At 33.2% G+C, this 14,938-nt stretch overlaps 1 protein-coding gene across 11 annotated transcripts in view; it reads right to left on the bottom strand.

The window, feature by feature from the left end:
- Positions 1-14,938, bottom strand: part of MARK3 (microtubule affinity regulating kinase 3) — a 68,656-nt gene that overhangs the window by 17,704 nt on the left and 36,014 nt on the right. For all 11 annotated transcript variants that reach the window (XM_087952218.1, XM_087952219.1, XM_087952220.1 and 8 more), the window contains 7 exons: positions 12,042-12,107; positions 8,270-8,340; positions 5,900-5,956; positions 4,573-4,809; positions 4,336-4,455; positions 2,169-2,268; positions 1,854-1,966 (listed from right to left, as the gene is read on the bottom strand). In XM_087952218.1, coding sequence (XP_087808344.1) covers positions 1,854-1,966; positions 2,169-2,268; positions 4,336-4,455; positions 4,573-4,809; positions 5,900-5,956; positions 8,270-8,340; positions 12,042-12,107 — 764 coding nt within the window. The remainder of the gene's footprint in view (positions 1-1,853; positions 1,967-2,168; positions 2,269-4,335; positions 4,456-4,572; positions 4,810-5,899; positions 5,957-8,269; positions 8,341-12,041; positions 12,108-14,938) is intronic.

Raw genomic sequence — 14,938 nt, 5'->3', positions numbered from 1 at the left:
TGTGTGTCACCTCTGCCACGCATGCCACAGGTTCACCATCTCAGTAGAGGGAGGGGAGTTGGATTAGTGTGATGTATGAAGCTAGTCATTATACCTTATTCCACCAAACACAGTTAAAATAATTCAAGATGGGGTAAAAAATGTTCGTATTGCAAGAATTTTCTCAACCTTACTACTCCTGAAAAAACAATCAGACTAAAATTATTATTTGTGATTCTATTCCTTGCTACTGGTTGGGTGTGGTTGGGAAGATCAAAAATGGGGCTATGAGTGTTTTGCCTGCCAGAATTTCCTGCACCACTTCCTTTCTTAAACCTGGGGAAAAAGCCACTGCAAACAGGCCATTTTGGATTCTGATTACACAACTGCTGTGTGATGGGAAGCTGCATGCAGCCTTCAGACATTCTACCATAAGCCATCCAGCTGAAATTAATTAAAAACTGACAAAGCCAAGAATTATCAAGTTTTTTTTCCCCAAAGCCATCCAGCATTTTAAGATCAGAATCATGAGATTTCCTGTGACATTCTAGAGAAGTTAAAGTTGGACTTTGAAGAAGCAGGATGGGAAGAACATTGATACTGTTGGAGAAGACATCTGAGAATCAATGAGTTCTAACTTCAGGCACAAATGACCAGGCTCAAACTGTCCTACTTTGGATGCATTATACAAATGGTGAATTTATATAGCTTGTGTGTAGGATGAAGGTGAAGGTTTGTTCTCCAAGCTTGTGGGTTGGTTTCTGAAATGTTCAGAAACCAATCCACAAGCTTGGAGAAAATCTTCACCTGCATTATACAAATACTGGTGAAGGCTCTAATATTAGAAAAGATAAAAGGAAAAAAAAGGAACAGGATGACCATCAACAAGCTGGATGGATTCAGTTCCAAAATGATGAGTGTCTCACTGAAAAATGTGAAAAACCAGGTTAGAGATAGTTCCTCAAGGAGAAAATCTATTTATGTGGTTGCTAAAAGTCCACAATGATTTGATAATGCACAATCATTATTTGATTCAACATTTCCAGTTGCTGTGGTAATTTTTTTCTTTCCCTAATTCCAATTAGGAACGAGGGGGGGAAAGACAACTTCAATTTAAAAATATTGGCCGTTATAAAAGAAATATAAAATTCCCTAGTGCTTCCGCTACCATTACATGTTTGGTATCAGTTGGCAACTGCCAATGAATATTCAGAGCTTGTAGTAACTCAACATCACTAAGATGAAGATGTGAACCTAATATCTTGCATCTGCATCTCCCCTGATCACAGAGACTCAATGTAAGAGCAGGATATCAGTAAATAACTCTGGTAATTTCTTTCTAAAACTATTATCTTTATTAATACTGAAAATGCTTTTTGTGTGTATGTGTGTGTGTGATTTCCTTTCTCTCCCATCTTGTAAAAAGGAAACAGATACATGTAAAATAACAGAAGTATAGAGAGAAAATGTAAAATCTTGTTTAAATAGAAGCACCACTATTCCAGAAGGGATGATTTCCTGATTTCTACGCCTCAACCATAACACCAAACTGTCTCTCCTAAATTTACTATTTCAAGTGTATTAAGATGCTTGTTAAGCCAAACTATTATTTGTTTTATATTCAAGGGTATATAAGCCAATTGAGATAGCTTACATCCTAGTTTATTATGAGAACAAGCTGCTTCAAGCCTTAAATTCATGTGTCTATTTAAAAAGAACTGCTGCACAGCTGATATGGGAATCAACTTGTGCTGATAAATACTGAACACACACACACACAGACCACACACAGTGCTAATTTTAAAAAAATATTAATAAAACAATATGCTTTGATTATATTCAGCTTATAATGTTAGTTTGAAAAATTTACTTACCTCTGATGATTTCCTTCCCAGTAGTAAGTATGTAGCAGTGATTTCATCATATTTCATTTTACTAAGAGATTCCTGAATTTCTTCTTGAGAATATCCCATTCCAACCATAATATCTAAAAAAGGAGTTTTCAGGTTTGATTGGCATATTATATTAATTATAGATGTATAATAGAACATTTAACTCAATTTACATATTATGGCAAATATCTTTCTCCTATATAAATTTGCACATTAAACAAAGCAGTACCCCATATTACAATGTACACTATTTATTTTATTAATTATTGATGCTTCCCATTTCAATTCATTGGTTACCTATTCTCTTCTGGTCTGCGATGTCTAATTCTGGTTCCACAAAAGGTTTAAGTTCATCATCCTCATGTCCTGCATTGATCCATCTGTCTTTCATTATTTGCTGCACATAAAAAGTTTTATATCTTTTATATTATTCCAACAGCAACAAACATCTCTAGTAAAGCTCACATCTAAATACTTTAGATAATTGAAGGCAAGTAAGCACTGGCACTTTCCTTTCTTTCCAGTATTAACACTGCCATCATCCTATATACAGCAAAATAAATAGTACATATTTTTAACATGTGGCAAAATTATTTCTCCCAAATCTTACTTTCTTATTCTGCATGCAATGCACCAGATGTAAATTTTAAATTCCAGCAATAGAAAGCCAGAAGGACAGCTAAAGAAAGTCCATATTAAGAACTAGTTCAGGCTATATTGAAATTATCATGTGACCTAGCCTTTCTGTTACAATCTACCACATCTCCCCTATGAATATAACTACTGAATCACCTTCTGTAGGACACTTACTGAGGAAGGAAGGACAGTATGGGATGTTTCTGGTATATAGGCTTACATTGATCCAAAGAGAGAAAGAAGTGGTCCCCTCAAAGGAAATAGGGGAAAGTATGGTTATCTAAGCAATCTTTGACTTCTTCCTAGGAATCAGATGGGATAGATGCTTGCTGCTAAAACAGACAAGTCTTAGTGACTATAATGTCTGTGTTCATAATACAAAAGAAAGAAGGAGAGGTGTACCAATAACCCTCTATCATTATATAGTAGAGAATTAAAAGATTGGTTTCAATCAAAGGGAATCACTATAATTTCAGATATGCTATAGTCCTTTCCTTAAATATTTTTATCGGTAACTTTTTATCTTTTTTCCATTTACATAATGGTGAATTTGTACAAAAGAATAGGGACATTTCTCTCACAAGGAGTCTCAAAAAGTCTGCTCATTCACTGTATCATGTAATGAATGCCTTTTTTCCATTGCTCTGAAACAGTAAAGGCTGTTACCAAGTGTACATTTTACCAGACATTGTTTTTACCAGCTTACCAATACATAGTTTGTGGAGGAAATTAGCTTGTTATATTTTTCTCCTCATTTCTTAGATAGCATGGTATAGTGGTGTGGTGGAGCCAGATTGTTCCAGCTCACAATCGGCTCGATTGTTAAATTTTCTGGAATTTTGTTAGCTGACTGAGAGCAGAGCTAAGCTACTATGCCAAGCATGCAGATCAGCTGTTCAGTGTAGCAATGGCAGCAATGAAACTAGCAGAGCCGGTTGTTTAACCATTACCAGTATACCACTTGATTGGTACTTAAGATTCCTTTCACATAATATAACTAACATGAAAAATAGTATTTGGGCTGCAAAAATTTGGAGAACCACATGGATTCACTAATGGAGTGGATATTTTCAATTTCTGCAACCCAGGTTCATTAGACCAAGGATAAGGCTAACAAACATACTCATCAAGATGGTTTATATATTATTTGTAGCGTATCAGAACTAGTTGTTGAGAAACCAAGGGAAAATTGGTTAAAACGAACATCAAAGTGATTTGTGTCTTGCTTGTGGGCTTCTCAGAGACAGACAGCTGGCTACCACTGAAACAAATAGATCTCTTCTTTGATTCTATAAACATGTTCACAAATCACTTTGATGTTTGTTTTAAAGTGCTTTCTAAGGGAGAAGGGACAACATTGGTATATAAATTATTGTTATAAAATCATTCAGTTAGATTCAGACTAACAAATTTCAGGTGGAACACAACCTCGTTAAAATTCAGAAAACTCTTTAACATTCAAAAACCTGTTTAAAATACAGAAACTTTAAAAATATCAAGGACAAGTTCACTACTGACAATACAATGATTTCAGTTAACTGCATGGTGCCCTGATTTTCTTAGTACAATATCCAAATAAGGCAGCAACAAGATTTGAGTTTCTCATGTAATGGAGAGGCATGGGAGGTAGATTAATTATATCTGGTATAAAATATGCTGCATGCATTTTAATATACCTAAGTATGTTTTCTCTTTCTGCAATTGGAAAACAACTTGGGAGATCCAGCAGATGAAAAGTTAGCAAGGAATATAATCTATGCAAAAATGAATGTAAAAATTAGTAAGTGTACTAAATGTGTTATAATAAGTTTACTGAGTATGCTATTACCTCAAGAGTGCCTCTTTTAGTTGGGTTTAGCACCAGGAAACGTTTTAGCAGGTTTTCACAATCTGTTGACATGTAGAAAGGAATCCTGTATTTTCCTCTTAACACTCTCTCTCTGAGTTCCTTAAATCAATAGTGATCAGAAAATTCCAAAAAACAGTCAATATGCTGATACAGCTGAGAAATGACATAAGAAGGGTCTCCCCTCCCTCATCTTTTAAATATAAATTAGATACATACCTTTAGATTCTGCCCATCAAAAGGCAGAGATCCACTCACAAGAGTATAAAGAATGACACCTAAGCTCCAAACGTCTACTTCAGGTCCATCATATTTCTTGCCTTGGAAGAGTTCTGGAGCAGCATATGGAGGGCTGCCACAAAAGGTGTCCAGTTTATTACCAACTGTAAACTCATTACTAAAACCAAAATCGGCTATTTTAATGTTCATGTCTGCATCAAGTAATAGATTTTCAGCCTAGAGGGGAAAAATAATGTGATCAGATTTGTGCGGGGGTGGGAGGTGGGGAGGGTGTTCTTGCCCCCTCAAATAAACAACTTCCTCTATGTGCTGGCCTTCAAGATGTAGTTTATGGAATTGGCGTAATGGTTAAAGATTTAATAGATAAGCAGCTGAACATTATCTGGCAACTGAAAACAAATAAGGAATGTAAAATATACCCAATTATATGTTACTGCTTCATAAAGATTTATCATCTTTATGAAAAGATAGCAAAAACAGCAGATTTTTTTCAAAAGCTGAAGTTTCATAATGAATTTTCAGAATATTGTTTAGAATTGAGGAAAAAAGGAAAGTTAAGGGTTAAAACTATTATTCTTTATACTATATGCTTTTGGCAGTAAGAAATTAAAATGAAACAGTTAAACAAGAGTTTTAAAGGTGGACATTAAAGGAAAGGAAAGGAAAGGAAAGGAAAGGAAAGGAAAGGAAAGGAAAGGAAAGGAAAGGAAAGGAAAGGAAAGGAAAGGAAAGGAAAGGAAAGGAAAGGAAAGGAAAGGAAACAGGTTTAAAATCTTGGAACAGCACATGAAGAACTGAAGAAATAAGGGAAATTAAACAAAGATGCTGAAAGCCCAAACAAAGATGGAATTATGAGGATATTAAAGTATGCGCAAGCATACTTTATGCTGCTGTTGCTGCTGTTATGTTCTGGAAATAGACCATATCGCACTGAGTATGAACAACTTTTCCTAGAGACAAGGAGTGATGGAATAAGAAACATAGACAGTGTGAGGCTATGTAAAGCTTAAAGTGAGAAGTTATATGTGTTGCTTCTACTTTTGCCTTTACAATCATCTTGTACTTGTGCAACAGAGCCTTATTTAGTATAAAAACATACTTATTTCTATCCCCTAAAACATGTTCAACTTTATTAAAATGCCAGCCAAATATTTGCCTTATTAACATGCCAAGCAATAGTCCATCTTTGTCACAGAATGTAATCCATTATTTTTTCAGACTAAAACAAAAGTTAAATGTAACAGTAAAAAAAATATGCACTAAAATGCAAATTATTGTCCCATAAAATTCTTTATAGTTCTCTTACCTTGAGATCTCTGTGAACAATATGCTTTTGGTGGCAATACTGCACTGCAGATACTATCTGGATAGAAAACAGGTTCAATGATAAAAGTATTGTTTATAGAATGAGATTTTGCAGTCATATATTCTAGCAACTATGCTTAAAATTAAGAAAAGTTACAAAGGCAATACAAGACATATTATGAATGCTAAAGGGTGCAGGTCAAAATATATTTATCAAAATTAGTAAGAATTATTCAAATAGTAGTATTTACTACAAGACTGAAGGCAAGTCTATTATTTACATTGGCTATTGTTAATTTTTCATTAGCAACCCAATGGAATTAAAAAAAATGTTCTAAGTAATTCCAATGGGTCCCAAGTGTGCCCATAAGTATTCTTGAAATAAAATTAATGATGAATGTGAGTCCTTTATTCTGTAGCATGTTAGTCTCCATATTCAAAAACAAAAATCTATTTTTAAAAATGAAGTGAAGCTAGGAATCTGGGTGCTAAGAAAGTTATTTTGCGGATTGTAATGGTAATAACATAATTATACAAAAGTAATTCATTGTAGAGTTCAAAAAAATTGTTTCAATAACATAAACAAAGATTTATAACAAAAAACCTAATACAACCAATTCTAAGGAGGAAAGAAAATTTGCATGATTGCACCATAAGCCTACATGACAACAAAATGCTCAGTGAAGACTTGCAAATTAAAACAGCACATATGAAAGATACATATAGGTAGAGGAAAGAGTAATGTACCATCAAGGAAGAGTGCACAGAGGCAGTCCATAAAGTTGGTATGACATTGAGCAGAGATTGACAAAGAATAATAAGAACAATTAACAAGAAGACATTCAGAAATATTCAAAATAAAGAGAAATAAATTAGTATATCATCCGCTTGATCAAGACTGTAAAATACTAGCAGACAAAAAAAAAGTGAAGGAAAACATAAATTACTCAATTCTAGCTTCTGCTCAATCTTCCTCAGTAAGATGGGATGTGTTCCTCTTGGCAATTACAAACAGCAGAATGAAGGCGCAAGTAAAAAGCATGGGACTGAAGAAGTATAAAATAAATAACTTGAACTCTCTAGAGCCAGATGCAAAGCAAGGAAACATTGATAATCCAGTTGAAACTCTATGAATTCTTCTGGAAAAATCCTGGTCTGGTAGTGAAGTATCAGATGAATGTAGAGAACAAATGTTGCTTAAAAAAGTGAAAGACGCTAGAATGTGGAAGTGAAGTTGGTCATATTTGTGGATAACTTCTGAAGGCAGTGGTGTAGAGGTAGCGCTCATCAAACTGGAGACAGAAATCATGTGGAATGCCACAAAGGGACTGTTTTGGATTCTCTACTCTTTTAGTATTTTTATTCATGATTTTAGTGAGCAAGTGAACAAAATGCTTATCAAATCTGCAGGTGACACAGTCGATGGAATATTAATATCCCATTCACAAACCATTTTCACAATTTACAAAATGAGCTAAAATTTAACAGATTGAAATATAAGAGAGACAAAAATAAAATTCTTCACTTAGGAAAAACAAATCAGTGAACAAGTGTAGGATGAGGAATATCTGGTATGGTTAACAGCACTTCAAAAACAAGTTGGTTGCAAACTGAGAATGAGCCAACAATATGATTATTGGATAAACATCAAATGAAATTTAAAACCGCAATAAAAATATATTGAAATCACAATACTTCCTTCTAGACTAATCACACCACCTCTCAAAGCTTGTGCCCAGTTGTGGGCATCATACTTCAAAAAGGAATTAGACAAACAGGAACAGGTTCTGAGAACAGCAAAATGAATTATCAGGGAGTTAGAAATTGAGTCCTATGAAGAAATACTGAAAGAATGGAGTTATTTAGCCTGAAAACAAGAGGGAATTATGACAGCATTTTTTAAATATCTGAAAAAAGTGTCAAACAGAAGATACCAAGACCTGTTCTCATCCTACAGGGCATAGAAATCAATTTAAGATTTTTAAAAAGCACACTCTAATTCAATATCAAGGAAACATTCCTAGATCTGGCATACTAAAGCAGAAGAGAGACAAACATTAGTTGTCAATGCCTTTAGGTTCCTTCATAGGACTGAGATTAGATTTAATGGCCTAAACAGTCTATTCCTGCTCTGATTGGATTCTTCTATTAAGATTATTATTTATTAACTCCTTGTAGAAACACAAAATTATGTAGAAGTTACCTTTTTTAATGCTGTATCATATAACTATAGCTTCAACATTGGTGGGCTGCAGTCACATTATTGAAGTCAATATTATCAGTATTTTCCACCATGAATAAACGCATCTATCTATATGCGAAGGATCAATCACTAACAGGAAAAATATTTTACATCAAAATATTTTCATACCTGTCTAAATTTAGCTCTTGCCTCTTTTTCCTTCATTCTTCCATGTGCAACTAGATAATCAAATACCTCCCCTGTAATTAAGGCATACAAAAGAAAAACAGATCACAAACAGAACATTCATGTGTAATCTTATAGATGTTATGTTATATATTTTATTAAAGATCTTCAGAATTGTTATAGTTCTATTAGTTTTTGGTTTTATTTTTAATGTTTTACTTTTTATCATTTTACATTAAAATTAATTTTCAACTACTGTGAACATTTTGAAACTCTGTGGAGGATAAATGGCGTATAATTGCATTAGGTAAACCAAATTATCTACAAGAAATGACAGCAGGAACAGAGCAGAAAGATTTTTTTCTCACTTATCTTGGAATTGATATTCCAAAATGTGCTTTTTCTAATCTTGGTGAAGCAAGATAATCATGACAGCAATAATAAATAACACCATATCTAATGTTGATCCAAAATGGTGATTCATTTAGATTAGTAGATTCAATAATTCAACTGCATATTGCATGAAAGAGATAATTTTGCCTGTCCTCAATCTCCTGCAATAAATGGCATTAGGTAATTAACTTTTAGTAGCACAAAGAAGAAAAAAACTATTATTCTTTATACCATATGATTTAGTTTTAATTTTGAATATGATTCAGTAAGCCATGATCATGTTTCTCCATCCCCCCGCCCAATGCTGTAGTCTATGGGACAGTTCAAATATTGAAATGTTTGCATAGTAAATAAGGTCAAAATTATTGTTGCAGCAATATCACAGAAAGTCAGATCATTAACGGTAGGAAACTGAAGATGTTTATAATGACTTGTATCTTGCATTAGAATGAAAAGTAAATACATGAATATAATAAGGAGGAAATTGCCTGAATCAAATTGAATTTTCTTATACTACCACAGATTCCTCTCCCCAGTTATTAGCAATTTTCCATCATCTGTAGCCCCATACTTAGAGCCTCCAGCTCTCCTGAACTTTTGCACACAATGATCCACAGATGGCTTTGGGGAAATTATGTGAGGTGCTTTCCCATCCTATAACAAATATAGCCCACCTAATTTTAGAGAATTGGAAAGAATTTCAGGATAACATACGTTGCATTCCTTTAAAAGTCGTCCATAATGTATATGTCAGAAATTACTTCTGCGGTTAGGGAAGCAGAGACTATGGTTACCATGCTTCTGCACTTGAGAGTGTTGCATCAAGAAAGGCCCTTATGATTGTTTCTCACACTTGGGAGTTTGCAAGAAAAACCTACGCCAAAACAACAATCCCTCATCTTGGGAAATATGGGAAAGCTCTTCACAACCCCATATTTTCAGGGTCTAGAAAATGGTGGTTTAACTACCAAATTATTTAGGTCCCACAGGAAAACAAAATCCATACTAGTTCCAATTTGGAAGCTTGTGAATAAATACTAGAGGATGGACTGACCTGATTTAAGCCAACTAAACATGGTCTCCTCTGTGTCTAGGTTGTGTCTAGGTTTCTGTTTGTGTCTAGGTTTCTGTTTGTAGGTAGTTCACAAATTATGACTGGTTGTTAAGTTCAAAGTTATAATGGACTCCTGAAAAGCTACCCATCACCTGGTTTCAAAGTTATAGCCGCTGCAGCGCCCCTGCAGTCACATGAACAAAATTTGGGTGTATTTTCCCTTATGATTGACAGCAGGGATCTGTAGTAGCCTCCTGCCCATTTCCCTCCCAATCCTGTTCCATAGGCCTGCTTTTATATTCCACTGAGTCCCAGACTCTCCTCACCAACTCCAATTTTAAAATTGTACATGTAGTAGAACATCCCTACCCCATTTAAATGAATATATTAAATACTGAATGCAGGTAAACAGAATTCTGAGTTACCATCTATCCAGATAGGAAGATTGGCAGGAGAGGAAACTCCTGAAGTCAAAGGCTAGATAGAAAGGGGAGGGCTTGGAGAATGACAAATCTATTAGCTGCTTTGAGTGGTCAAAGGTTTTAAACAACAATAATAACCACAAAAAACAATAATAATCAGTAGTAATGGGAAAAGCTATAGATTTTCCAGGCATAAAAAATATTCCTCAGTTTTGACATCATAAATAAAATAGGTGCCTTCATGTACCTGTCCATCTTATCTCTAGTAAGCTTCTGAAATTATTTTCTATACTGTGCAGGTTAATGGACTGAAATTGATCTTGGATAAACTAGCCCAAGACCATTAAGTGCTTTAAAAAACATTAACTGTACTTTATACTGAACCCAGAAACAACAGAAAATCAATGGAATTGGTAATCACAGTTCCAGGTTGACTGTTGGAATTTAGCCAACCAATGGTCTAGAAAAGGTTTACTTTTGCATTATTTAGATGGTAGTAAGATTTTATACAGAGGAAATAATTTGTATGTATGAATGTTTTTGTTTGAAAAAGGAAGACATGGGATAATTTTCAGCTTGTAGCTATCACTGAAATGATTTTTCCTATCTGCAAGACAAACTGCATGAAAACATCAGAACAATCAAGCACCTCATTTTCAGAAGACAATATAACATCAAATATTGGGGACTGTCCAAAATATTAATAAGAATTAAATTAAAAATCAAAAGTGTGACTAAGCCAAGATAGGGGAAAATATTGAAGTAACAACTAAACTAATCAATCTCCTAATCAAACACAAGGGATTAAATGTGATTTGAAAACCACAAGGGATTAGCCCAATATGAAAGGCATCCTGACCAAATATAATTCATTTATAACTTTTAGAATAATTAAAGTAAATAAAATTAAATATGAAATGTACAAACACAGAATTATTTAAGAAGTAACTGAGGATTTGGGGAAGCTATTTCTAAAATAATAAGAAACAACTGTAAGCACTGATTCCTGAGGAGATATCAAATTATTGTTAAAATTTAAGTTCTGATGCTTTGAAAAACATTTAAAAAATCTTTTATAATCTATTAAATATGAATATAAACTGTTCCCACAGTTAATCTTTAATCACTAGTTAATCTAGTGTTTAGAATCTGTGTTCCATCCCAGTGTTCTTTATCACTGAATAGAAGGAAGCTATTCTATGTAAATAAAAAAATCTGTCCAACCATTTCTTACAATATGAGTATTTATCTGCTAAATAACTCTTATAGACTGAGATTTCATTGTGTTTTCCAAAATGCAAAGTAAAGAGGAAGTAATGAAGATAAAATTATCTTGTTTGCAGACAATTCTTAGGCTTAACCCCAAACATTATTTTGATAGCTAATCATAACAGTCTGCATATAAAATGTTTTATCATGTACAGATAAAAAAGGAAGTTGCAAGTTATATACTATTCAGTGTGCAAAGGACAAACCAGTGTAAAAACTGTTTATTTGCAAATTAACATGTTATTTGGGAAATATATAAAGCACCAAGGATATAAAAAAAGAATAGAGGGAAAAATACACATTTCAAGAATTACATTTTTTATTTTTCCAACTGGATGGAAAGGGAGTTTATTAATAACAACAAAAATACAATTATTTAAATAGAGCAAATGAATTAAGAAATACTAGTGTTTTATTGAAAGCACAAACATCTAAAGTTCTGGATTCCTATTCTAGATAACTTTAGAGTCCTTGCATAATAACAAGGGAAAAGTAATCGCTAAAATTAATTAAATATTAATTAAATATTCTTATATTTACAATGAAAAGAAAGTGGTGATTCTTAAATATCTTGTTCAAAATAAAATGTTATATAAATAGACAGGTAAGTGTTTTGCTTGCAAGTGTTTGAACTTACCTCCACTTGCATATTCCATGATTAAGTAGAGTGTTTTTTCAGTCTCAATTACTTCAAATAATTTAACTGGAACAATAACAACCACCAAAAAAAAGAAAGAGAAATAATTAATTTAGAGATGCTATCAAATATATGTATCTACTTGTACAATATTAGTATATTTCATTCTCCTATCTGATATTCTGGTAAATGATATCAAATACAAAATACATATTTTAATCAATTTTTCCCTGGAATACAAGAACAGCAAGGCATTGATAAACACATGAGAAACCTGGCACCTTTTGCAAAATGCTATCCCAATTTTCTATTTAATGTCCTTTGGCTAGAAATACTAAGGAATGAATCTACATAGTATGTTGATTTTACTGAGTCATAGCCTCTCCTTAAGATGAACTGCATATTCTATAATTAAAATCACAGGGGAATCTCAAAAGCAGTTTACAGGCAATTTACAAGTATTCACAGAAAAATATCAGCTGAAAAAAACCTGCATTTTATTAGGGGATGCAGACCAAAATTGCAGTACCGAAACCACTTAAAGATCCAACCTCTAAGTAGTTTCAGGAAGCACCAATTGATTATATTTTAGGAAGCCAACCTTTTTCCTGCTAGAACAAATCAAAGGCTAATGCAGAAACATTTAAGTGTGCCCATCCTGTTATTTCACAGTCACATTCAGGAGATATAATACACTAGATATGTAACATTTATTACAGTCTATATATAAGACAGCTAAATTTATTCAAATAAGCTAAAGCAATAGAAATGAAATAATAACAAGATATTACCTGTTAACAATCATACAGGAATAATTATAACCTAGCTTTCCATTGTATATATCACAACGCTCACTTGAAATCAAAATTGAATCACAAGACTTGCTTCTGACATCTCAAGATAGCATACAAATTCATTAATAGTATCAATTTTATTTTAAAATCTGAAAATTGACTTTTACCATTATTACTCATTTTCCTTAAGAAAAAATGTTGTTCTATTTACTTGACTGTATTAGAGTAGAAAGTTTTATTAGGAAAAAGTAAAGTGCTGATTGATACATATGATATGGGAATTGTACTCCTCCATTCAGAGGTGCTTCATACTGTAATCTGAGGGTCTTACTGGGCTCAATAAATGATCACCAAGCAGCAGGTATGGCAAAGACTTTTGTACTGTTACATTTTGTGCACCAATTGCAGCCATTCCTGGACAAAGGCTCTTAAAATTACTAATGCCTTACTGACCTCCGATTTATATTATTACACTACATGGAGCTGCCCTTATTTAGATGCTACTGCATGAGGCTTCTTCTTCAAAAGCATATTACTATCATTCGAAAGAAATCAAAATGGCCTTTGAAGTAAACCAAGAAGAAACATTATTACTCAATTGCCTAATACTGTATATGTACATAATATCATTTAATTATTCATGCTAGTATATTATTTATGTTTAGATAGTGAAGTGATAGATATTTTTAGATTAATTTGAATAGAGGTGCACATATAGTTACTGGAAGAAATTTACAGAAATTAAGGCAGACTTCTGTATTAATAAATCAATTCTCCATAATTATAATCTTCTCTCTATATTACACAGAGAAAGGCTAAGATTACAATATTTATTCAACTTTTGGTGAACTTATAACTCTTATCAAAGATCAAGTCTTCCTACATAAAAAGAAGATAATTATAATTGAGAACTAAACATTACTAATGAATTATGCTAGACACACAAGATTCAAAATGATTCCTCTCAAATAATTATTCAAATCAATATTCACACCTGAATCAAATACTCAGATGACATCCCAAAAGATATATAACCTAATTCTTAGTTTTTCTCAAATTAGAATCATATAAACAGTTATTACTTAATGTGTTTTTAACTAAACGTTCTTTATCGTGACAATGCCAAAATAGTGTTGTAGTTACACATTTTGAGAAAAAAGGTAAAAAAGAGAAAAGCATTATTTTTTTCTGCCCATTTCATAACAATAAAAAATACTTAGATATAAGTAATCAGTGTTGATTGATCTTCAGAATGTAATCCAAAAATAATAGTCTCTTAGCAGCTGCAAACTAGTTACTGCTTCAATATCTTCAATATCCAAACTACAAAATACTAACTCTACAAAAATACATTGTTAAAATTAACTAATTTCAATACTTGTGTTTACTTTTAAATGCCAATTAAGCTGATATAACTCAATCTCATTTGAAAATAAATATGTACTTGGGTTATAAATTTAGAATGTACAACCCTCTGCTGAATGCTGCAGAAGATCCAAATATTTTAAGGACAAATGATGAGTTACCCTGAAGCTGAGGAAAATTTTTACAATGAGACAAATTATTTTATGGATAGCAATAGCACTTAGACTTACATACTGCCCCATAGTGATTTACAGCACTCTCTAGGCAGTTTACAGAGTCAGCATATTGCAATCTGTCTCCTCATTTTACCAACCTCAGAAAGATGGAAGGTGGAGTCACCCCTCAGCCAGTCAAGATCAAATTCCTGGCAGTGGGCAGAGTTAGCCTGCAATACTGCATTCTAACCACTGCACTACCAGAAGTTATACCTCAACAGCAGGCGAGACCAAAGACAAAGTCTCTTTGGGAGGCACCATTCTATTCATTAAGGTTATTAGATCTGAGCTGCCTAAAAATAACCCCTTGGCAACTCTAAATCAGGCATAGAAAACAGGCAACTGCCGGAATCCTGACACCCCTTTTACTGAAATTCAGTGGCCATCTACATAATTATCTTCTGTCCAGATCTGGAAGCCTATTTTCTTGCCATCCATTCATATTTCCCCTAAATCCCCTCCATATTTCTTTCATCATCCTTTTCTCTAGCAATGCTTCTAATCCTTTTCTTTCTTCCTGCCC

This window comes from Notechis scutatus, chromosome 1 (assembly GCF_049901735.1).
Source record: "Notechis scutatus isolate UNSWTSFEM ecotype Mainland chromosome 1, rNotScu1.2, whole genome shotgun sequence".
NCBI lineage: Eukaryota > Metazoa > Chordata > Lepidosauria > Squamata > Elapidae > Notechis > Notechis scutatus.
This window is presented reverse-complemented; position numbering and strand designations above follow the sequence as displayed.